Below are 22,016 nucleotides of genomic sequence, written 5' to 3'. Positions count from 1 at the left end.
AAAACTTTATTGTTTTGCTCTAAATCGTATTGCTACGAATGTATCAAGTAAAAGAATTTTCGAATCAATAAAAAAGTAGTTTCGGTAAAAGTGGGCGTGTCGCCATAAAAGTTGACAACATTGAAAATAAAAGTAATACTTTTAACCAATCAGAAGACAGTAAACACACCAAATTTATTTATTAAGCAGTGTGAAAAATGTTGAGTCAACATTTTTTCTAATGTATATTATTTCTTTTTTTTAAATTACTTGATTGCCTCTATAAAAATATGACTACGCCATGTGTGAAGAATAAAGGATTGGAAAAAATATGACATTCCTTTAATCAATATTTATAAATAGATAAAATAGCAATCTGCTGCAATAAAAAATGTGAATTTATACAGAAAAGTATACATGTACTTCACATGGTACAATCATAAAGTACGTAATACAGTACGCAATTTTATTGAAATATCGAATTTACATCGTTTATCTTCGGCATGAAAATATATAACTAACAAGTTAAAATCTAAATTTGAAGAAACAATCAGTGAACAAATTTAGACAATTTTCAACAAGAGTGGCAAGCTCATCTGAACTACCAAAAGCCATTGATTATCGTCTATTCAAAGTAAACCCTGAAAGGGAAAACTATTTCAAACTACAAATATTATTTAAAATTTGTAGATTTAGGACCCTCAGTCCTAAACTTCCTATCGAAGAGAGAGAGAGAGAGAGAGAGAGAGAGAGAGAGAGAGAGAGAGAGAGTCTCTACCAAAAAGACCAAACATATAATGAAATTTTATGTACAAGAAACAGAACAATGCCGAACAATTTGTGATGGGATTTTACGTTAACATTGTCAGCATTTATATATTATTGTATTTATACATATTTTTTTTATATAACCTGTAATCTTTACACCTGAGACATAAATAAGTTCAATGTCTAATATGAAATAAGATCATTTGGTATGATTGCAAATGGCACAACTCCCCACCAGAGACAAAATGACGGAAGTTTTATTTACAACTATATGTCACCGTACGGCCTTCAACAGTGAACTAACCCCATACCGCATAGTTAGCTATAAAAGTCTCCGAAACGACAAATGTAAAACAATTACAAACGAGAAAACAAATGGCTTCATTCATGTACAAAACATTGAACGATTATCAATTACGACATACAGCAACAAACGACAACCACTGGGACTAATTGCAATGTATTGGCCCTTGTCAGAACCTGGCACTTACAGATAAATTCAATGCATCAGTCCTTGTTAGAATCTCATTTTTCCCCCAACGGGGGAAATTTGATATGGACACATTATTTCCGGTGAATAAATGAAAGATTTCATTGATTTTTTCCATCTGTGACGATGTTTTATAGTATTTGGGTGGATTTGAGGATCAGTTTATAAGACAGTGTTTTAATAATTCTTGGGGTAAATTTGAGGATCAGTATATAAGACAGTGTTTAATAGTTTTTGGGGTAGTTTGAGGATCAGTATATAAGACAGTGTTTTGATAGTTTTTTGGGGTAATTTGAGAATCAGTATATAAGACAGTGTTTTGATAGTTTTTTGGGGTAATTTGAGAATCAGTATATAAGACCGTGTTTTGATAGTTTTTTGGGGTAATTTGAGAATCAGTATAAAAGACAGTGTTTTGATAGTTTTGGAGGTAAATTTGAGGATCAGTATATAAGAAAGACAGTGTTTTAATAGTTTTGGGGGTAGATTAGAGGATCAGTATATAAGACAGTGTTTTAATAGTTTTAGGGGTAAATTTGAGGATCAGTATATAAGACAGTGTTTTAATAGTTTTTGGGGGTAATTTGAGGATCAGTATATAAGACAGTGTTTAAATAGTTTTTGAGGACATGAGACAGTGCTATCATAGTTTTGCAATGAGTATGTATATGATACTTTATAAAATAGACCTGAAAAACAATAAATTCTTTAATATTTCACTGTCTTAAAGGTTTTTTTGGGGAGTATCAAAAAAAAAGGGGGGCTAGGAATTTTTTGGGGGAAATAATGAAAAATTATGTTTTCTTCAAAATGAAATCTTTAGTTTATTCCAAACAAACAAAAAGCACGTCAACAGCCTCATCAGGTACAACAGAATTACAAATTTTTAATATGGGTGGGGGGGGGGGGATGAGGATAATAGCCAAATTCAATGTTTTAGTCCTTGTCAGAACCTAGATTAATAGATAAATTTAATGTATCAGTACTGGTCAGAACCTGGGACTAATAGATAAATTCAAAGTATCAGTCTTTGTCAGAACCCCGGACTAATAGCTAAATTCAATGTATCAGTCCTGGTCAGAACCTAAACAAATTGAAACATTCAATGTTTTAGTCCTTGTCATAACCAGGGACTAATAGAAACATTCGATGCATTAGTCCTGTTCGAACCTAGGACTTATAAATAATTTCAAGGTATAAGTCCTTTTCAGAACTCGGAACTAACAGATAAATTCAATGTATCAGTCCTGGTCAGAACCTGGGACTCATAGATATATTAAATGTATCAGTCCTGGTCAAACTTGGGAGTAAGGTCAATTCAATGTATTAGATGTGTCAGGACCTGGGACTAATAAATAAATTCAATATATTAGTCATCGTCAGAATCCTGTCAGAACATAGGACTAATAGATCAATTCATTGTAATAGTACCTGTCAGAACCTGTGACTAATAGATAAATTCATTGTATAAGTCATTGTCAGAATCTGGGACTAATAGATAAATTCAATGCATTAGTCCTTGTCAGAACCTGGGACAAATAGATAAACTCAATGTATAAGTCATTGTCAGAACCTATAACTAATAGATAAATTCTTTGAATAAGTCACTGTCAGAACCTATGACTAATAAACAAATTCATTGTATAATTCATTGTCAGAATCTGGGACTTATAGATAAATTCAATGTATAATTAAGTCATTGTCAGAATCTGGGACTAATAGATAAATTCAATGCATTAGTCCTTGTCAGAACCTGGGACAAATAGATAAATTCAATGTATAAGTCATTGTCAGAACCTATGACTAATAGATAAATTCATTGTATAAGTCATTGTCAGAATCTGGGACTTATAGATAAATTCAAAGCATTAGTCCTTGTCAGAACCTGGGACAAATAGATAAATTCAATGTATTAGTCCTGGTCAGAACTTCAGACTAATAGATAAATTCAATGCATAAGTCATTGTCAGAACCTCTGACTAATACATACATTCAATCGGTCTTTGTCAGAACCCAGGACTAAAAGCTAAATTCAATGTATCAGTGCTGGTCAGAACCTGAACGAATAGATTCATTCAATGCATTAGTCCTTGTCAGAACCTGGGACTATTTTATAAATTCAATATATTAGTTCTTGACAGAACCAGCTGCGGACTTATATATAAATCCAATGAATAAGTCCTTGTCAGAACCATAGACTAAAAGATACACTCAATTTATTAGTCCTGGTCGGACCTAGGACTTATAGATATATTCAATGTATTAGTCCTTGTCAGAACCTGGGACTTATAGATAAATTCAATGTAGAATATGAAAATAAGATCATTTGGTATGATTGCCAGTCAGTTATAAAAGGCCCCGAAATGACAAATGTAAAACAATTCAAACGAGAAAAAACTAACGGCCTGATTCATGTACAAAACATTGAACGATTAACAAATACGATATACAGCAACAAACAACAACCACTGAATTATAATTACAGGTTCCTGACTTGGGACAGGCACATACAGAATCTGAGACTAATAGATAATGTCAATGTATAGGTTCTTGTCAGAACCTAGGACTAATAGATAATTTCAAAATATTAATCCTTGTCAGAACCTGAAACTTATAGATATATGCAATGTATTAGTCCTTGTCAGAACCTGATACTTATAGATAAATTCAATGTATAAATCCTTGTCAGAATCTAGGACTTAGATAGTTAAATTCAGTTTTTTAGTCCTTGTCATAACCTGGAACTAAAAGATAAATTTAATGTTATTAGTCATTGTCAGAATCTGCCACTAATAAATACATTCCCTGTAAGAACATGTAAAAAAGAAATGCAGGGTATACTTATACTTTGAGATGGAGAACAGCAATGAAAGCCCTTTTCCTTTTCTTTTTTTTTGTTCCCTGTAAGAACATGTAAAAAAGAAATGCAGTGTATACTTATACTTTGAGATGGAGAACAGCAATGAAAGCGCTTTTCCTTTTCTTTTTTTTTTGTTGCGTATATAAGGATTTTGTGCCATATCTTTTTTTCTTCTTTTATACGTGATATCAAATTATTTGAAAAAGACATTTACATCTTTATATCCTGCAGAATTTAATCTATCTTATCGCTTAGTTTCACAATCATCAATGATGATAGAGTTGTCCTTGACGCAGGGTTGGCAAAAACCCGGGTTTTATGAGTATTGCCCAGCCCAGTGGGAAATACTGGGAAAACCCGGGTTTTACTGGGTTTTACCGGGTAATACTGGGCAATACTGGGTAATATGAAATACTGGCCTGAATTTTAAAAGAGGATTCAGTGATTAATCACAAATGCAATACACTGAAGTCGAAGAATTCATTTTTTTTTAAATATATATAACTAATATTAAGAATTAACAAATCTATGTAAGGAAAATTACTTTTAAACATTTTTTGTTCATTACTAAAAATTTTGATTTCTATAAGTGTTCATGGCCTTTCCCCTTAGGGTGTTTATTTAGCAATATGATTGTATAACAATTAAAATTTACAATTCACTTAAACACTGCAATAAAATGCATTTTACAACTTGGATTTAATATTGAAACAAAGTTTGGAAATTAACAAGGTATCCTGATATGTCCAAAACTTGTATTCTACATAGAATTAGTGGAGAAAAGGAAGAAATTGAATTTTCAATCTTCAGGAATGACTCTCAATGGTTATCTGTATAAAATGTATATATTTAGCTATAATGCTATTAAACTACAACAAGTCTTTACTATTTTGTGTAAAAATAAGCTTCAAAAATCATATTACCCAGTATTGCCCAGTATTACCCGTTTCTAGGAGTATTGCCCAGCCCGGGAAAACCCGGGTTTTCCCACCCGGTTTTTCCCGCCCGGGTAATACTTTGCCAACCCTGCCTTGACGACGTCTTTATATGGGATGTTCGATTGTTTGATGGGTTCGTGCTCGTCAATCTTTAGTTTTCTACATCGTGTTAGCAGTTTTATTCGTCGTCTTTCTGTTATTCCATGGTGTTGTCAGTGTATCTCGACTTGGAAGTTTTGAGTCAAAAACTGAGCAGACGTAGTTTAGTTAACGGATGCTTTGTTAATAAGCTCCCTGATGTCTGATAAATATTTTGATTTCATTCAGTACTCCATCGAAATTATATATTCCTTCTGCTGAATAAACTTGTCTCGTCCCAAGAAGGTATAGTAAATTTACATTGCACAGGACGATAAACGAATAACAATGGATACACATTTTGCACTTCTTTTTGCCAATTACACGATTTCAACATATCTTTTACTATAAAAAATCAGCAGATGTGGTATGATTGCCATAGAGACAACTGCCCACCAAAAACCAAAGGACGTGGATGTTACTACGCAATTTATGTTACTCTACGCCATTAATAAAATTGCAAAATTTATATCGAATAGAGCTATAAAAAGGCCCGTCACGACAAATGTGAAACACCTCAAAACGAGAAACCGTTGGTCTTGTTTGGTTTGATATGTGGAAACTGTGTACAAGCAGAAGTTTAGATTCTCCAGTTTTTTTTTAAGGAAACGACTACTTTCATGTTGATTTATTTTATATTTCATCAGTGGGATGTAGGATATGATCCGTGTTCAATAATCATATATCCCTGTTGCTTATACATTGTATTATTAAAGACAATATAGTAATCAAATAATGACACCTAATTGAATTCCAAAAATTTATAAATACACATATTTACAGAGCTAAAATAGTTACCCTCATTTAAAGAAGACATTGGTAACATCAATTAAGACACTGGGTGTGATTTAAAAAAATACCGTTTAAAAAAATAAGAATGTTGTTATAAAAAAAGGCAGTTAGAAGTCGTATTAAAAAATGTTACTATTCTAAATTGTATACGTGACATTAGTGAAATTAATTGGGAGGTTGGGGATATGGGGGCAGGTCCAATAGTTGTAGCAAATTAACACCAAATTATCTGTTGGATAGTTGTCTCAATGGCAATTCTACCACATCTCATTATTTTATACTTTTGAGCAAAAAAGTAGAACTTCACCTGTATATTTTTCTTAATAATGTCTAGTATGTATTTTTTCCGATAGTATAATCATAACATCTTCTGTTATCCGGCTTCAATGTCGAACAAACGGTTATGTCAAAAATTTATTTTTACGTCTCAGGTCATTTTTTGTTCTCTTCGCGTATAAGCCATGTTGCTCTATATATATTTAGTGCAAAAATATATATCAAAGAAAACGATTGGGAATTAAAATAACACAATTTTTTAGTAGTGTAATGGTTAAACTGCAGGATAAAACAGGATATGTACATTGTCGGAAATTATAAAAAAAAGTATTTGTACTCACTACGAAACCGGAGAAAATCTCGGCGAGACTCGTTTTTCCTCTCGTTTTTAAATTTCATACAAATTAAATTTTACATTTTTCGACAATGTACATGTATCAGTGCCTGTTCCAAGAAAGAGTCAGTGATTGATGTTACTCTTTATCATATTTGTCATTCGAATATTGTTTTGTACAGTTTGTTAATTCTTGTGTTGTGCTGTAACATTTGTGTCCCAGATTAAGGGAGAAAAAGAGGCACCCAATAACATGTTTAACTTCACCTCATTATGCATGTGCATGTCCCAAGTCATGTTATTCAGTGGTTCTCGTTTGCTGTTGTATATCATACTTGATTTTAATTGTTTTGTACATACGTCAGGCCGTTAGTTTTCTCATTTGAGTTGTTTTGCATTTTAATGTTGGAGCCTTTTATAGCTTGTTGTACGGTATTGGTTTTGTTCATTGTTGACTGCCTTACTGTCACCCATAGTTCTACGTCATTTAATCCATTGTGAAAAAATCTCTAATAGGAAACTATGCCACATCTTTTTATTTTTTATATATATTGTATATAAGTATGCAGAGAAAACAAATATAGGAACAAGACTTTGACATAAAAGTTTTTTTTCAATTTCTAAAAGCAAGCTCAAAGAAAATCTCATAGATAATGAACATTGAGTTAGATCATGTCTTTTTCATATATTTATACAATACTTTGTGTACAGTCATTCTGAAATCTGTGTGATGAATCGAAAAAAAGGATTACCTTTAATTACACGAAATGAATTACACATCACCTATAATTTGTACATGCTTATCGCCTAACCCCCTCCTTCGTCATATCTTAGCGTTATCCGGAAATAATTAACCCCAAAAAGCATTTTGTATTTAAATAAAAAAAAAAGGGTCATGCTTCTCTGCTTATAGCGATCAAACGTAAAATTATTTATCATTAATACACAATTAAAAAATCAAATTTATAATACAAATTTCTATAATGTCAATCAAATTATTAATAAACTTCTAAGACATTGAAAATAATTATCAACAATAAACGTTATGTTTTCCAAATAGTATGGACCATATAGTGTTAAAAAATAATGCTTTATTTGTCCTTAGAATATAGCAAAGTGCTCTCGGCCAATGAAATTGTAGGATTTGGTGTCTCTTAGTTGTGAAGAATGAATGTAAATCATGTTCTTAGTAAGGGATTATCCTATTATTTGGGTCTATTTACATTTCAAAACAAAGAGTTTCTATAAATGAATAACAACTACCCCGAAGCACATTTATCAGATTGAAAGAATTTGTGATTGAAACTGACTAAAAGTTGAATTGTGAAACAAACAAAAAAATCAAAATAAGTTGAAGTTTACTGGTGCAGTAAAAGTTGTAACTTTAATGTAATTATGAAAATATTTATTACTTCAAATTACTAAAAAAAAAATAAAAAAAAATAAACGATATCACAGCAATGCAAAAAAAAAGAGAAAAAAAGTTTTAAAATAAAAAAGAACCTAAATCTTTAGCTTTCCGAAACTCTAATTACTAAACCAGCGGTTTGGAAGCATAGTTATTTCCAATATTCCGATAAAATAAACAAAAACAAAAAACAGGAATTTGATTTAAGTTTTTAATATATTTAAAACTTTTAAAGGCATTTAATTACAACATTTTCCTGACATAATGAAATAGTATTTGATTTAAAAAGCCGGACCAAAATATTGGCTGTGAAATAAAATTAGTTGTAACTCAAATGCATTTATTGATTTAAACTGTAAAAAAAAGATAATTCCTCTTATACCTGTCCATATTGACAACTGCATACAAGGAGCATGATGTATTTTTTTTGTGATAAGAATGCACGGAACGGTCTACCTTGAACTTCTGATCCATATTAGCACCAGGATTTAACGGGAATATGCAAAACAGCAACTTTGACATTTGTAAAATCTACTCACTTGTCAAAGTTTGAAAGAACATAGCCAAAGTAAGGTTACTTACTAGTGGGGTTTCATGTAAAAAAAAAATTTTCTTATAATTCATGGTTCGATTTTGTCAATAAATATGCTATCCGTTCTTTTTCATTTAATAATCAAGGTTAACAAATATATAGGGTTTAGCATTGGGTGTAAGTTAGTTATACACCTCGGGATACGGCGTGTCTGGATAAGAAACCCCTCCGGCGTTTCTTATCCAGACACACCTATCCCTCGGTGTATAACTATTACAGAATGAATGTAATTCATATACTAAGTACAGCAAGTCTTTTTACAAATAACCACATCCACGAAATATAGAAATAGACTTCGACGCAGTAACTTGTTCTAGACCGTCACATATACCCATCTCAGTCAATTCACGTACGTAATTCATATATATGACTATGCAAATAGTCTCATTACTTTAAAACATACTTCACATGTATTCAAGTCTGTGTGATATAGAGGTTGATATAATAAATGTTTATGAAGGTGTCCCAAAATAAATATAAGGGTATTTTCGGCGAATCTACTGTGGTGAAAGTCGAAATTGTTCATGACAACAGTGTCCCCGGTACGTAAGCAATATTTTCCAAATCAATCTAATTCATGTAAAGTATTAGAAAAAAAGTCAACGAGATGAAATCCATTTGAAGGTCCACCTAAAATATTGAAATATTCTATTCCAAATGGCCCATGAAGGAGGTTTTCCGTGTGGGTGGCATTGGAAGCATATTTGTGTACCTCTAAAGCCTTTCCCTCTACTGTTGAATGTCCGTAAAGTCTATTTCTAGATGAAAACTCCATATCGATGAAAAGAATATGTTAGTCCATTATGAACGTCTGTATACTAGTATCTTTATGCCAAGGTCATATATAAAATAACGTGAAATTAGCATATATAGTTTATTATCTATCCGTACACGTCCGTCATTCGTCATTGTCGTCTTATTTGACAAAGTGCACTTTATGTAGTAAACTGTATCTTTCATGGATCAGAATAACCTTTGTCCTTTCGATTATGGTATACTTATATATTTCAATTTGTTGCATTGTTTCTTTGGAAGACATATATAAAATAAGGAGAAGTGGTATGATTGCCAATGAGAAAACTGAGGGGACAACCAGTTGTTATTTTAAGGGGAACTAGGTGGATTTTTTTCTGAGGGAAATTAATTTTCAACTACGGTTTTGACGTATAAACATTACTTTTTACTTTTGTACACCTTAATTTACTGCATTGTGTTGGGTAAAATGTGAATTTTCATTCTGTTTGGGCGAGGTTATTTATTTTTTAAGTCCTAACCAGGCCAGACTATTAATTTTCACAATTCTGCTCCCCCTCCTCAGAATATCAAGTAGTCGTCCCCTTACATACAGAGTCAAGATAAAGGTGATTACAGCATAGGTAATCATACGGCCTACAACATTATTAGCAAACCCGATAGCCTGTAGTCAGTTATTAAAGGCCCGACATGACAAAATGTGAAACAATTCAAACGAAAAAATCAACGCGAAACAAACATGCCTTCAGAGTTACATGTGATCCATTAGCAAACGAGATTAGGCAACAAAGAGTAATCAAGTAATTGATGAGCTTTATACACCAAACAAACTAATTTCCCGGTATTCGAAGCGTTACTAAATAGTTTTCTTAAGAATTCATTGGGGGTACAAAGGACAATAATAGACAATCAAGTAGTAGAGAAGACAGTCGAGCAGACTACAAACAAGACTAGTAGTGAGATTTGTCATGGTTATTGTAAATTGGGTGTAATTTACACTGACAATGGAACTAATTCCTGAATACAACCAATCAAGAGACCATTTGAGACTTGAGCACTTGTATCTTTCGTCCCTCTTTTACAATATTCTAAGTTTGTAAGAGAATGATAATCCCTTACTTCTCGCTAACGCTAACGCTCGTACTTAATCATGAAGAAAGGGATTATCATTCTCTTACATATACTAGTTGAATGTCGACTTCTCAATAACAAAGTCCTGTACTTTATTATAATATAATCAATGTGCACTCATGAATAACGTTAACAAAATCCTGAATTTTATTACAAATATAATTCACAGCATGAAGCTTTCTACTATACTCTTCCTGTTTAAAACATCACGACAGTCATGATAACTTTTCATTAGTGCAGAGGATGGACTGATTTTAAAATTTGTCATCATTTGATTGGATACAAATGATATAGAATTTTGTTATTTTGCCACATAATGAACAATAAAGTATATAAACCAAAATTTAAACAAATGTTATAACACGTTCAATTTTGCAGAAAACAACGTTCAAATATTTGATCAGTTACTTGGAGTGAAATGAAGATTCAGTTTGTTGTTGCGTTACTTTGCTTGGTGATATTTCTACATTCTGAAGGTAAGTGTTTCATTGGAACTATTTTTTATTAGATTGTCACAAAGATAATTCTGATCTTAGTGAAACTGTAACAACTTTCATCTAGGAAAAGGAAGGAGACACAGTCAAAACTAACCATTGTAATTTGTAATCCATAAAAACTTGCATGTGATTGTTTAATTAAAAAAAAACACCGTTTGTATAATATTTTCCAAAATCGTTAGTTTTTTTCATTAAAAAATAATTACGGGGACACAGATCAGCTAACTTAATGTTACAATATTCCTATCCATTTATCAATTTCTTCATGTAGCAAGAAACCAAAATGTGTGACTCCATTAACATTTTTTTTAACAAAAAGGTCTAATGTTTTATTTCAAATCATATGTTATTTTTGCATTCCTTCTATTGACATCATATTGTTTTTCTCTTGTATGAACATTATACAATTATGGCCTCCATAAAAATCTAATATCCAAAATTATTAAATTGAGGAAAGGTTATTTTCTTCGAGGTGCGTAGGACCGAGGGAAAATAATCTTTTCGAGATTTAATAATTTTGGATATTCACTTTTCGTGAAGGACATAACTGTATTATTATAGGTTCGATCTATGAGTTTGACTGTCCCTCTGGTATCTTTCGTCCCTCTTTTATACTGAACTTAATACAAATATATAATTATTGTTTATAAATCTTAAGGCGGTCGCCATATTTTCTAGACGTCAACAAACAGTATGACGTCACTAGCTAGTTGTTTTTTTGGCATGCAAATGTACACGGATATTCGCGAAGAGTTATTTTGCCTACGCGCATATTCCCGAACAGTTATTTTGCCTACGCGCATATTCCTGAACAGTTATGTTTCCTACGCGTATATTCCCAAACAGTTATTGTGCCTACGCGCAATCTGCCGTGGGAAAAAGGGCTTATTCTTCTTGAATGAATAACAAAATACATTAATATCTTAATTATTTTATTAGCGGTTACTGTAGTATAGTATAATGATACAAAATGTTACAATTTTTTAAAAACAAACTTGATACATAATCCGTTATTGTGTTGGTTGACAAATACCCTCAACAGCAATTTTGGAAATGATTTGACAAAAATAGATTTTGGCACTCTTTCAGTCCCGTACTGCAATGTTTCACCTTACATTTTAACACCTGTAAGTTGTCTTCAAGAACAAAAAACTCACGGGTAGCGTCATGTTGATCCTGAGTAAGCTTTACGTAAAGAATTAACCAATTTGTTAAGCAGGAAATCACTTTTAATCCCGTTGGGTTATTTGTTTTTTTCTAAAATTATTTATAGGCAAACACCAAGACAATGGTCACTACAAAACCAAGGCCAAAGGACACAATCACGAAAATTACAAAAGCAAAGGCCATCCACCAAAGAAGTGTGAAGGTATGTTTCCAATAGAGTATGTGCTTTATCATTAATAAGTACCTTTGTTTTATCAAGTTGAGCTACAGAAATAACTTTAATAAACACGACTATTTTGGTATTTTCACCACAAATTAGTTAAAACCTTCACGTAATTCTTTCATATACGAATATTTGTTTTAGAAGTTTGGTTACAAATGGGACATCACATCCTATTTTTTACAGTGATGTTGTGTATAGAGCCATACAATCCATTTAAACGTATTGGTCCTTTAAATAAACTTATTTTGAAAGGTTTTCATAATTCAATAATGTAGTAAGATCCTCGAATATTGTCTTTATTTGTAATATTATTGATTGTGTAATTAATTAATTAGAACAAACAGGCGGAAGATAACAAGGGGACATTCAACCCTCACAAATCGAAAAAAAAAAAAAAAATTACAACGCCTTAGCAAAAAAACGAAAAACGACGAAAAGACTTACAAATCCGCTCAATACTACATAGAAAACAAAAATGTTGAGAAACACGAACCACATAAAAAACCGGAGTTGGAATCAGTTTCTCCGTAGGGTAAGCAGTTCCTGTTCAACATATAACACCCTTTGTGTAGCTTATTCCAGTACAAACTAGGTGACCAGTCTTATTCAGTGAGGTCACAGGCGAGGAAAATAACATGACTTAAATGTATTACTATACCGTTATGAACTTTATTGTCCTAGGTCTACATCCTGTCAATACTTATATTTTGACATTGCACAAGGTCGTACTTATCTCAGACTGTTTATGACGTCCTTACATTAAGGATTTAATGTCAACTGTTTGATATTTAAGTCTGGGAAACATGATTTATTTTAGGTGTAATTGGCGTTGAATAAATTTTCAGTAACTGCTAGTACTCTTAGATCGGAAATTGGTGTCTTTTAGTCTTTTTGTCAGTTCGTTTTGTTTTACTTCCTGCCGATCTGATGAGTTAATCCCTTTCAAACTGATTTTTACCGTTTGTTCTTCTGCTGTTACACGACCCACCCATTAAAAAAGGGGTGGGGAGTGATCGTTAACAAATAGGTTAAACCCTGTCACATTCTGTAGGTGCCCATCCCAAGTCTGGCGCCTGTAATTCAGTGATTGTAGTTGATTGCTGTCAGTTTTTTTTGTGTATCATAAATTATTCCATTGTTTTTTTTCGTTAGATTTGTTTTCCATTTTGTCATGTCAAGGTCTTTTGTAGCTTATATTACGGTATGTGTTTTGCTCATTGACCGTACAATGACTATTAGCTGCTACATCCACATCTTTTAGTCACTGGTGGATAGTTGTCAAATTGGCAATCATATCACATCTCCGTATTTCCATGTAGATAACAAAAAGGTAAAAGAAACAATTTTATGGGGCCCTTTATAGCTTGCTGTTCGGTGTGAGCCAATGCTCCGTGTTGAAGTCCGTACCTTGACCTTTAATGGTTTACTTTTATAAATTGTAACTTGGATGGAGAGTTGTATCATTGGCACTCATACCACATCTTCCTTTATCTACTTAGAAGGTTGTTTAACTAGTGAAGTGGAGAGTCTCAATAAAACTTTGAATTGTATATCCATACCTCATATCTCATGCATAATACACATATTGCCTTTAAAACAATTCTGAATAATGACTCAGAACATAATTCAATGAAAGAAGACTCACCAGATTCGTTATGAAGTGTGTCCCAATTCACAAGAAAGAAGAATCTAACTAGATGTAGTACACTTTTTGTAAAAATGATAATCAGAAATTGTATTAAAAAATAAATTCATGGTTCATTTTGTTTTATAGCACCTTGTAAAACTCTTCCAACGACATGTCCAGTGGGATACTCAAAACTAACTAATCAAAGAATAAGCCCAAATTGTTACCTATTCGGAGGGGATAGAATAGTAAAGTGGTATGCTGCTCTTGTGAGTTTGTCAAATAACATCCTATTAACTGAGGATCACTTTAATATTCAAACTGACTCTCTTTATGGTTTTATAAACCAGATATAAACGAATGTAATTTGCTGCACAATTGCACAGAAAATGCATATTCAAGAAAAGTCTAAAAAATTATCTATAATTAATGCATATGTATAGCAATGGAAGCTTAATGTTTAAAGGAGTCTATTTCTAACTTTTCTACTGTGCATTACTTTGACAAAGTAAGAAAAATGCTTCACAAGAATCATTAATGGGTACCATATTCTGACTGACAACAACTAGTAATCACATCCAGGTGGCTTTGTATATTTATAGAGTATTGTTTGTGTTTAACCCTATTCCAATAATGTTGGTCAATTTAGATGGCCATGCGAGTTGGGGTAGTCAAATATTATGCACAAAAGAAGGGGTAATCGCTTAAATTTTTCTTTAGTAGCAATTATTTACGAAATTTTGTTTTCTTTTTTGCGTATTTGACAATGTTTGAAGACATTTTGGGTTACTCTTTAAGAGAATCAAAAATGATTGTTTAACAAACAGCTTAATAGTCATTATTACTTCAGGTGGTTTTTCGGAATTTTGTATCGATCGTTTTTTTTTTCTATTTTGAGAAATAATAGTGACAATATTTTAAGTACTTGGTTTGATTTGGAGTCTTAACGAGTAATTAAAAAGTTAACATCATTGAAATGTCTGCACACACTATGCTTTTTTGTAACTGTAAAGTTATGTTCATTATTTTCAAACATGATTTTAATGGTAATATCACATTATTTTAAATCAAGGAATATATCTCCGTCATGCAACGCTCTGATTCCTTGCCCGACTTTGACTATACTTTGAATTGTTTTACATTGTCATTTCGGGGCATTTTATAGCTGACTGTGCGGTATGGGCTTTGCTCATTGTTGAAGGCCGTACGGTGACCAATAGTTGTTAATTTCTGTGTCATATGGTCTCTTGTGGAGAGTTGTCTCATTGTCAATCATACCACATCTTCTTTTTTATATTGTTTGACTTTTTGATTTACAAGCTCATTTTTTTAATAAGCTTTGGATTTTAAATGTACTTGACGTCCTTAAAAGGACAGGCCTTTGTTAAGGTTTTGCATCTGCTGGAAAACAGAATTATCCTGTTGATTTTAAATGTGCCGATCTCGTTTTTTCAGGAAAGATGCATTAGTACTCCTGGTGCCTACCTGTGGATTCCAGAAACAATAGAAGAGGCTGAAGCAATTAGAGACAAATTTAACATTGGTTAATTATTTCCAATATTTCTTTCACATGCATTTTTGACAAAATAATAATGTTATACAACTTTCAGTGTGCAACATAGCGAACACTTATTATTCATTTGAATCCCTCAAGATAAAACAAAAGAATACCAAATACATAAAACATTATGAAAAAAAGTTACCCTGCATTGTGTTGTAAACATCTTAATAGATAAATTTTTGTTTACTTTTCTTATTATTTCTGGGACAAAAATGGTCTCATCATTCTCCAAATGAAAAAAAACAAATGAAAAAGAACAGACCTTTTTACACTCTGTTCTCATTAATAAAATGTATCATTTTAATCAACAAGTAATGAGGTAAAGCTACAAGACAGATAACATTTATTTGTAAATAATTTTTTTATTTTATAATGAAATTCATTATTTTTCATGCTTTGATTAATAATAATCATCAAATTTATCATGAGCCAACACAAATATGACAACAACAAATCAAATAAATAAACAAACAAAAAGTTATGTAAATTAAGATGTTAATTTACTGTTTTCAAATATGTTCTTTTCAATCTTATATAGAAATGTTCATTTATTTTTTTTTAATGTGGTATCATAAAACTGTCTGAATCGATTTTATTAAAAATGTCTGTTTCTAATTCTATTAACAAATATTTAGTAATTCATATTTCGTAATAAAGTTAAATATGTAAAGTCAATGATAAATACATGTTTCAAATCATATTTCATAATAGATATATGGATGCCTCCTTTTTGTAAACGATTATATGTTGCCATTCTGATTTTCTTATGTAGTTGACAATGACATTGACGTATTTGTTGGAGGAAACAATCTAGCTGATAATGATACATATGTGTATGCAGTAACCAATGACCCATTTGATTTTGACAACCTTCCATTTGGAGAAAGTATGTATATTTGCTATTTAAATAAATATTATATAATGAATTAAAATAACTATACTGTTAGTTCAAACATTGGATTGAAAAAGTTATTGATAAGTCAAAGATTTTGATATTGATATTAACTGGTTGGTAAGAATTTGGACATATTTTATTTTAATTATACTTTGCTGATATAACCGTTGGAATTGAGAGATTTGGTCCTTCTCAAATATTTGCATCGTCATATTTTAGGTGTGGAACTATCTAAAAGATAATTTAAGGAAAATCTAATCAATGATTTGGGACAGGTACATAAAGAATGTGACGGAAGTAAACTATTTTGTGAGCTCTCAATCCTCCACATAACATATCTTCTCGTGCACTCTTGGTTTGACCGTCTTGTAATGTACTGAATCTGAAAACTTGTTTGTACAATTTCAGATCTAAATACATGACATTATCGATTCAATTTTGAATATATACACAAGAAAAAATATAAAAAGAAAAATGAGTGTTCATATGTATATATATATATATATGTGTGTGTGTCAATATGAAAAAAGTGTCCTTCTCAACATTTTATTTTCATTTCTAACTTTTATTTCAGTAAAAGATACACCGGAAACCGTTGAAGGATGCATGGAACTGGAATTTAATAATGAAGGGATACCTAATTTTGGGTGGGATTCAGATCCTTGTTCTTCTGAAGAAGAGGCATATATTTGCGAGTTTCCAATTGTAAGTTTAACTGTTAAATAAAAATATACAAAACACTGTTTTAGGATTTTCACTATTTCTTATACATAAACTGGTGAAACTCTGTGCACCTTTATATACTTAATAAGTAAATGATATGAAACTAATTTCCTAAATTACAGAACAATACACTGAACGGTTAAAATCGGATTTAGATTTCTGTATAAGCAAGTCCGGACGTCTATATGAGTGTAATTCTTGGTCCTTCAGATATTTAACTATAATTTACCGGCTTTACAATAATGATTTTGGATTGGTAATCCCATATTGTAGCCTATGTAGATTAATATCTTTGATTTGTAGTCCCATTATGTAGCCTAAATAGATCAATAACATTGATTGGTAATCCCATACTGAAGCCTAAGTAGATTAATAACATTGATTGGTAATCCCATACTGTAGCCTAAGTAGATTAATATATTTGATTGGTAATCCCATACTGTAGCCTAAGTAGATTAATATATTTGATTGTTAGTCCACTACTGTAGCCTAAGTAGATTAATATATTTGATTGGTATTCCCATATTGGAGCCTAAATAGATTAATATCTTTGATTGGTAATCCCATACTGTAGCCTAAGTAGATTAATAACATTGATTGGTAATCCCATACTGTAGCCAAAGTAGATTAATATTTTTGATTGGTAGTCCCATAGTAGACTAAGTAGATTAATATCTTTGATTGGTAATCTCATACAGTAGCATAAGTAGATTAATAACCTTGATTGGTACTCCCATACTGTAGACTAAGTAGATTAATATCTTTGATTGGTAATCCCAAACTGCAGCCTATTTATAACATTCATTCAAATCTTTATCACAATAAAGAAAAGTATTGACACAATTTACATAAAAAAATGATGTCTTAAATTTTAGGAAGATTTTGTATGGACGTTTGAGGTAGACATGAAGATATTTTACCGACGGTTTTCAAAATACAATACTGACTTATTAACATGAGATTATAATATCTCTTTCTCTGCTGTCTAGTTACTATTGTTTAAAGTTTGCTAAAACATGGGTTCTTTTGTTAATTTGGGTCTAATAAAAGTGTGGAAATATGCAGATACCTTTAATTACTGACTAAATATTAATTGATTTACATTTTTTTATTTGCTTATTTAATTTAATTTTTCATTTATTTAAACAAAAATAAGTAGTCTTTCTCAAAAATGACTTGATTATGAGTTTCATTTCATTATTCCTTTGAAATACTTTTATTGTAAAAATATTGAAATAATGTTTTTTTTATGCGAAAGTGGTAATTAAAGCTTGTTTTCTTTTTACAGGCACCTTTGTGTTAGCTGTGCAGTGCAATGAAGAGTACAATACAAAGTTATTGAATAAAACAATATAAAATTACTATATTCATTTATTCAAAATGGCTGAGATTGACCTGCAGTATTGACCACTGCTGTATTATTATTGAAATCAAATTCAAACATTTACAACGGATAGATTTTAAGATATATATATCCATATATTGTTTCACTGAAAGAGCGTTGGAAGATACCAAAGGGACATTCAAACCCTAAGTCGAAAATAAACTGACAACGCCATGGCTAAAAATAAGACCAACAGACAAACAGTTCACAAAACACAACATAAAAAGATATTCTGTAATGGTCAACCAACTCAGTATGGCGTCCGTAAAATTTACGTAGGGATAATTTCAGCTTCACAACTAGGAACTCTTGGTTTAATAGCTTCCTCGTTAGCAGCAAACCTCTATCAAGGAAATCATGATAGGAAATACAAGCCCAGGAATATCGTATCAACTGGGAGATATTTACCCCCGAATGCAGGCGCTGCTGAAATGTTGCTACATAGAAATGGAAAGTTCACAGTTGGGAAGCTGAACTAATCTATTTTGTCGTAAAGTTTTGTTTTCAACCGACCCTCATTGTCAACTTCTAGATGTAAGTCAAGATATGAGGCAGACTTAACTGTATCATTCTGCTGTATCCTTAATCTCAAAATCGATGGGATAGTTCAACATAGTCACCAAATTTTGAATTAATTAGTGAGGGAACCTCATCTATATAGCGGAAATTGAAGTTAGAGGGTACTGCTCACTTCTTTTCTTTCTTACTAAGAAGTTCCTGTATGAAGTCAGCCTCATACGAATAAAGGAACAAGACGACAAAAAGAGGATCACAGTAGGCTCCCATGGGAATGCCGATTGTTTGTTGAAAAACACGTCCTACAAACGTAACACATATGTTGTCAATCAAGAAATCAAGCATCTTGATAATGTCAGTTACAGAGAAGTTTTCGTTTGAATAGGAGTTATTTTTTACAAAGTACGATTTATCCCTCTGTAGGACAAGATACTTGTATCTACGTTGGTCATTCTTTTTTATGAAACAAAAAAGGACCAGATATATGAAATAATTGCTAACTCATTTGTGTTGTTACCTCACTGTTTTTGTAACCTACAGATGCTTTCTTGGAATAATCCCTGTAGAAAGATTTCTTCTCCCAGAATGCTCCAAAATCAGTCAAAGAAAGAAAAATGTATTATACAATTTCATGCTTGACATCTCTTTGTTTTGTAATAAAAATGTCTACAGTGAATGCATGGGCCTATCATCCAAAGTCGGGAGTCTGTTTTTCAATGGTCGTCGTTTATTTCCAATTGTTCTTTTGTACTTCAATCAGGCCGTTAGTTTTCTTATTTTAATTGTTTTATATTTTTATAAGTCGTGACTTTTTATAGCTTGACTTGCGATATTATTGAAGGCCGTACGGCTACCAATATATGTGTAATCTTATATGTAGATGTAGAAGACCACAGGGCGGATTAACTGTTTTGTTTACTGTGTTACATTCCGAAAATAAAGAATTTATTATAAATATACTTGTCATTTGGTCTCTGGTGAAAAGTTTTTTCATTGACAATCATACCTCATCTCCTTGTTTTATACTTTTCCCAGGTTTTGAATAGATAATATTTGCCTTAGGAGACTCTGTTGACACCTTTCTTACTTGTCTAGGATTGCCGAAGGTCGGTGGTTCTCTACAGGTACTCCGGCCTCATTCATGAATATTATCTGACCGCAACGATATAGCTAATAGTACTGAAAGTGGCGTTAAACGCCAACAATCATGCAATCAATCATAATTGTGGAATCTGCAGAAGATTTTTAAATAGTTAACACAAGCAACTTTAAAGGAACGAATAAGAATGGGTACGATGTATTACATATAATTCATAATGCATATTCTTAAACACACTTGAAAAAACAACGAGCAACGTTTTATTGATGTTTCCAAGTCATAGAAACAATTATGTCGTCCAACAGGGACGAAATACTAAAGTGTAGATCGGTCCCTTTCACTGACTGAGAGGAACAGTTTTCTGGAATTACATATTATCCCACATATGTGCATTTAGGCACACATATATTGGGTAATATTGACAAAGCACTCAAGAAAGGACTAAGATATAAAAAGAAATGTTTTATTTTTGCTGGTAAATTGCATGGTAAAATACAGAAACAATATTAAGACATACATGGGAATGCCAAGCAATTTGTTGCATACTATGCAAGAAATAAATGAATTACGCAAATAATAAGTATGAACTCTATAATTTTGTAATAAAACATATAGACCGAAAGAATAAAAAGGTGATTAATGTTAAATACTTGCATCAGGGCATACACCTTATGCACGGGCAAACTCTTAACATAAACCCAAATTGTTTGAAAAGATGGTTTTTAATAGTTTCAGAGACCGGATGGACGGATGATATTTCTATGTCCCCTGCAACACGTCGCGTGGGAGACAATAATATTCCAATACTTAAAGCATCTGGAATGAAATACACATGTTGGAAAAATTTTTTTTATCGTTTTTCTTTGCGATGGTATTTTGACCCCCGCCACCTTATGTCATAATTTAAAACTATCAAAGTGTATAAACTACATTTAATGTATCTTGTTATAACCCGATTATGTGGAATTAAAACATGTTGGAAAAGGTTTTAAAAAACATTTTCTCAGCCATGGAAAATTCACCCCCCTGTTGCTTTGGGTTGAGTAAGGAGTTTTTGTATTTTGACCATCTGAAATTGAAGTTTTGTTTTCTCTCCTATTTGCATTGAAAATGTAGAATGTTACTAGATGAACATACATATAAAAGAAGAAATAGGGGGTCAATGTTTAATGGGGTAACATTTTCTACAGCACTTTATAACACAAGGAATCAATTTAGAAAAGCATATTATATATATTCATCAACTTTCATTGTTATCCTAATGCAGAAAGATTTTCCTCAAAACTTTGTACATTTTTAACGACACTAAACTGCAATTATCTCATGATTTTTTTTATCATTAAAAACTAAATTACCTAATTTCCACCCCAAAAAATAAGATTTTTTTTATTAAGCAATGCTCAGGCACATAACGTCACAATACCCAAATTGAACCCATTTAGCAGAAATAGCAGTGGAAATCGTAGTACTACACGTTTTCTTAGAAACTAACAAATTTGCATTTTTATGATTTGACATTTTGCACGTCTTTATACATAGCTAAATATATCTAAATATACACAAAACATTCACAGTATATATCAACAGATGAAGTATTCACAGAAAAAAGTTAAATCTACGGAAACGTCACCATGCGAAGTTCACAAAAAGTTAACTTTTTGTCAGCTAATGTTCCTAGACACAGATAACAACGAGAAAACCTTGTATAAATGACCTAGATCAAAGAGTCTGAGCTATGTTTGCTGTTAATAAAACACAAGTTGAGTAAAATGTCATTTATTCAGAAATTAATTTAAAATGCAACTTACATCTTAACAATTATAATAGTACTGCATAAATGACAATGACTTTAATAAGCAAAGGTA

General features: G+C 31.7%; 1 protein-coding gene across 1 annotated transcript; it reads left to right on the top strand.

Annotated features, from left to right (window-relative positions):
* Positions 1-10,827: 10,827 nt before the first annotated feature.
* Positions 10,828-18,478, top strand: LOC127700421 (uncharacterized). The gene is made up of 7 exons (XM_052203876.1): positions 10,828-10,935; positions 12,230-12,325; positions 14,121-14,242; positions 15,429-15,516; positions 16,307-16,420; positions 17,004-17,134; positions 18,441-18,478. The coding sequence occupies exons 1-7, from the start codon at positions 10,878-10,880 to the stop codon at positions 18,453-18,455; spliced, it is 624 nt and encodes a 207-aa protein (XP_052059836.1). The 5' UTR covers positions 10,828-10,877; the 3' UTR covers positions 18,456-18,478.
* Positions 18,479-22,016: the final 3,538 nt, after the last annotated feature.

The sequence above is a fragment of the Mytilus californianus genome, unplaced genomic scaffold, assembly GCF_021869535.1.
Source record: "Mytilus californianus isolate M0D057914Y unplaced genomic scaffold, xbMytCali1.0.p SCAF_5, whole genome shotgun sequence".
Lineage (NCBI taxonomy): Eukaryota > Metazoa > Mollusca > Bivalvia > Mytilida > Mytilidae > Mytilus > Mytilus californianus.
Note: the sequence above shows the minus strand (reverse complement) of the source record. Positions and strands in the feature narration are given on the sequence as shown.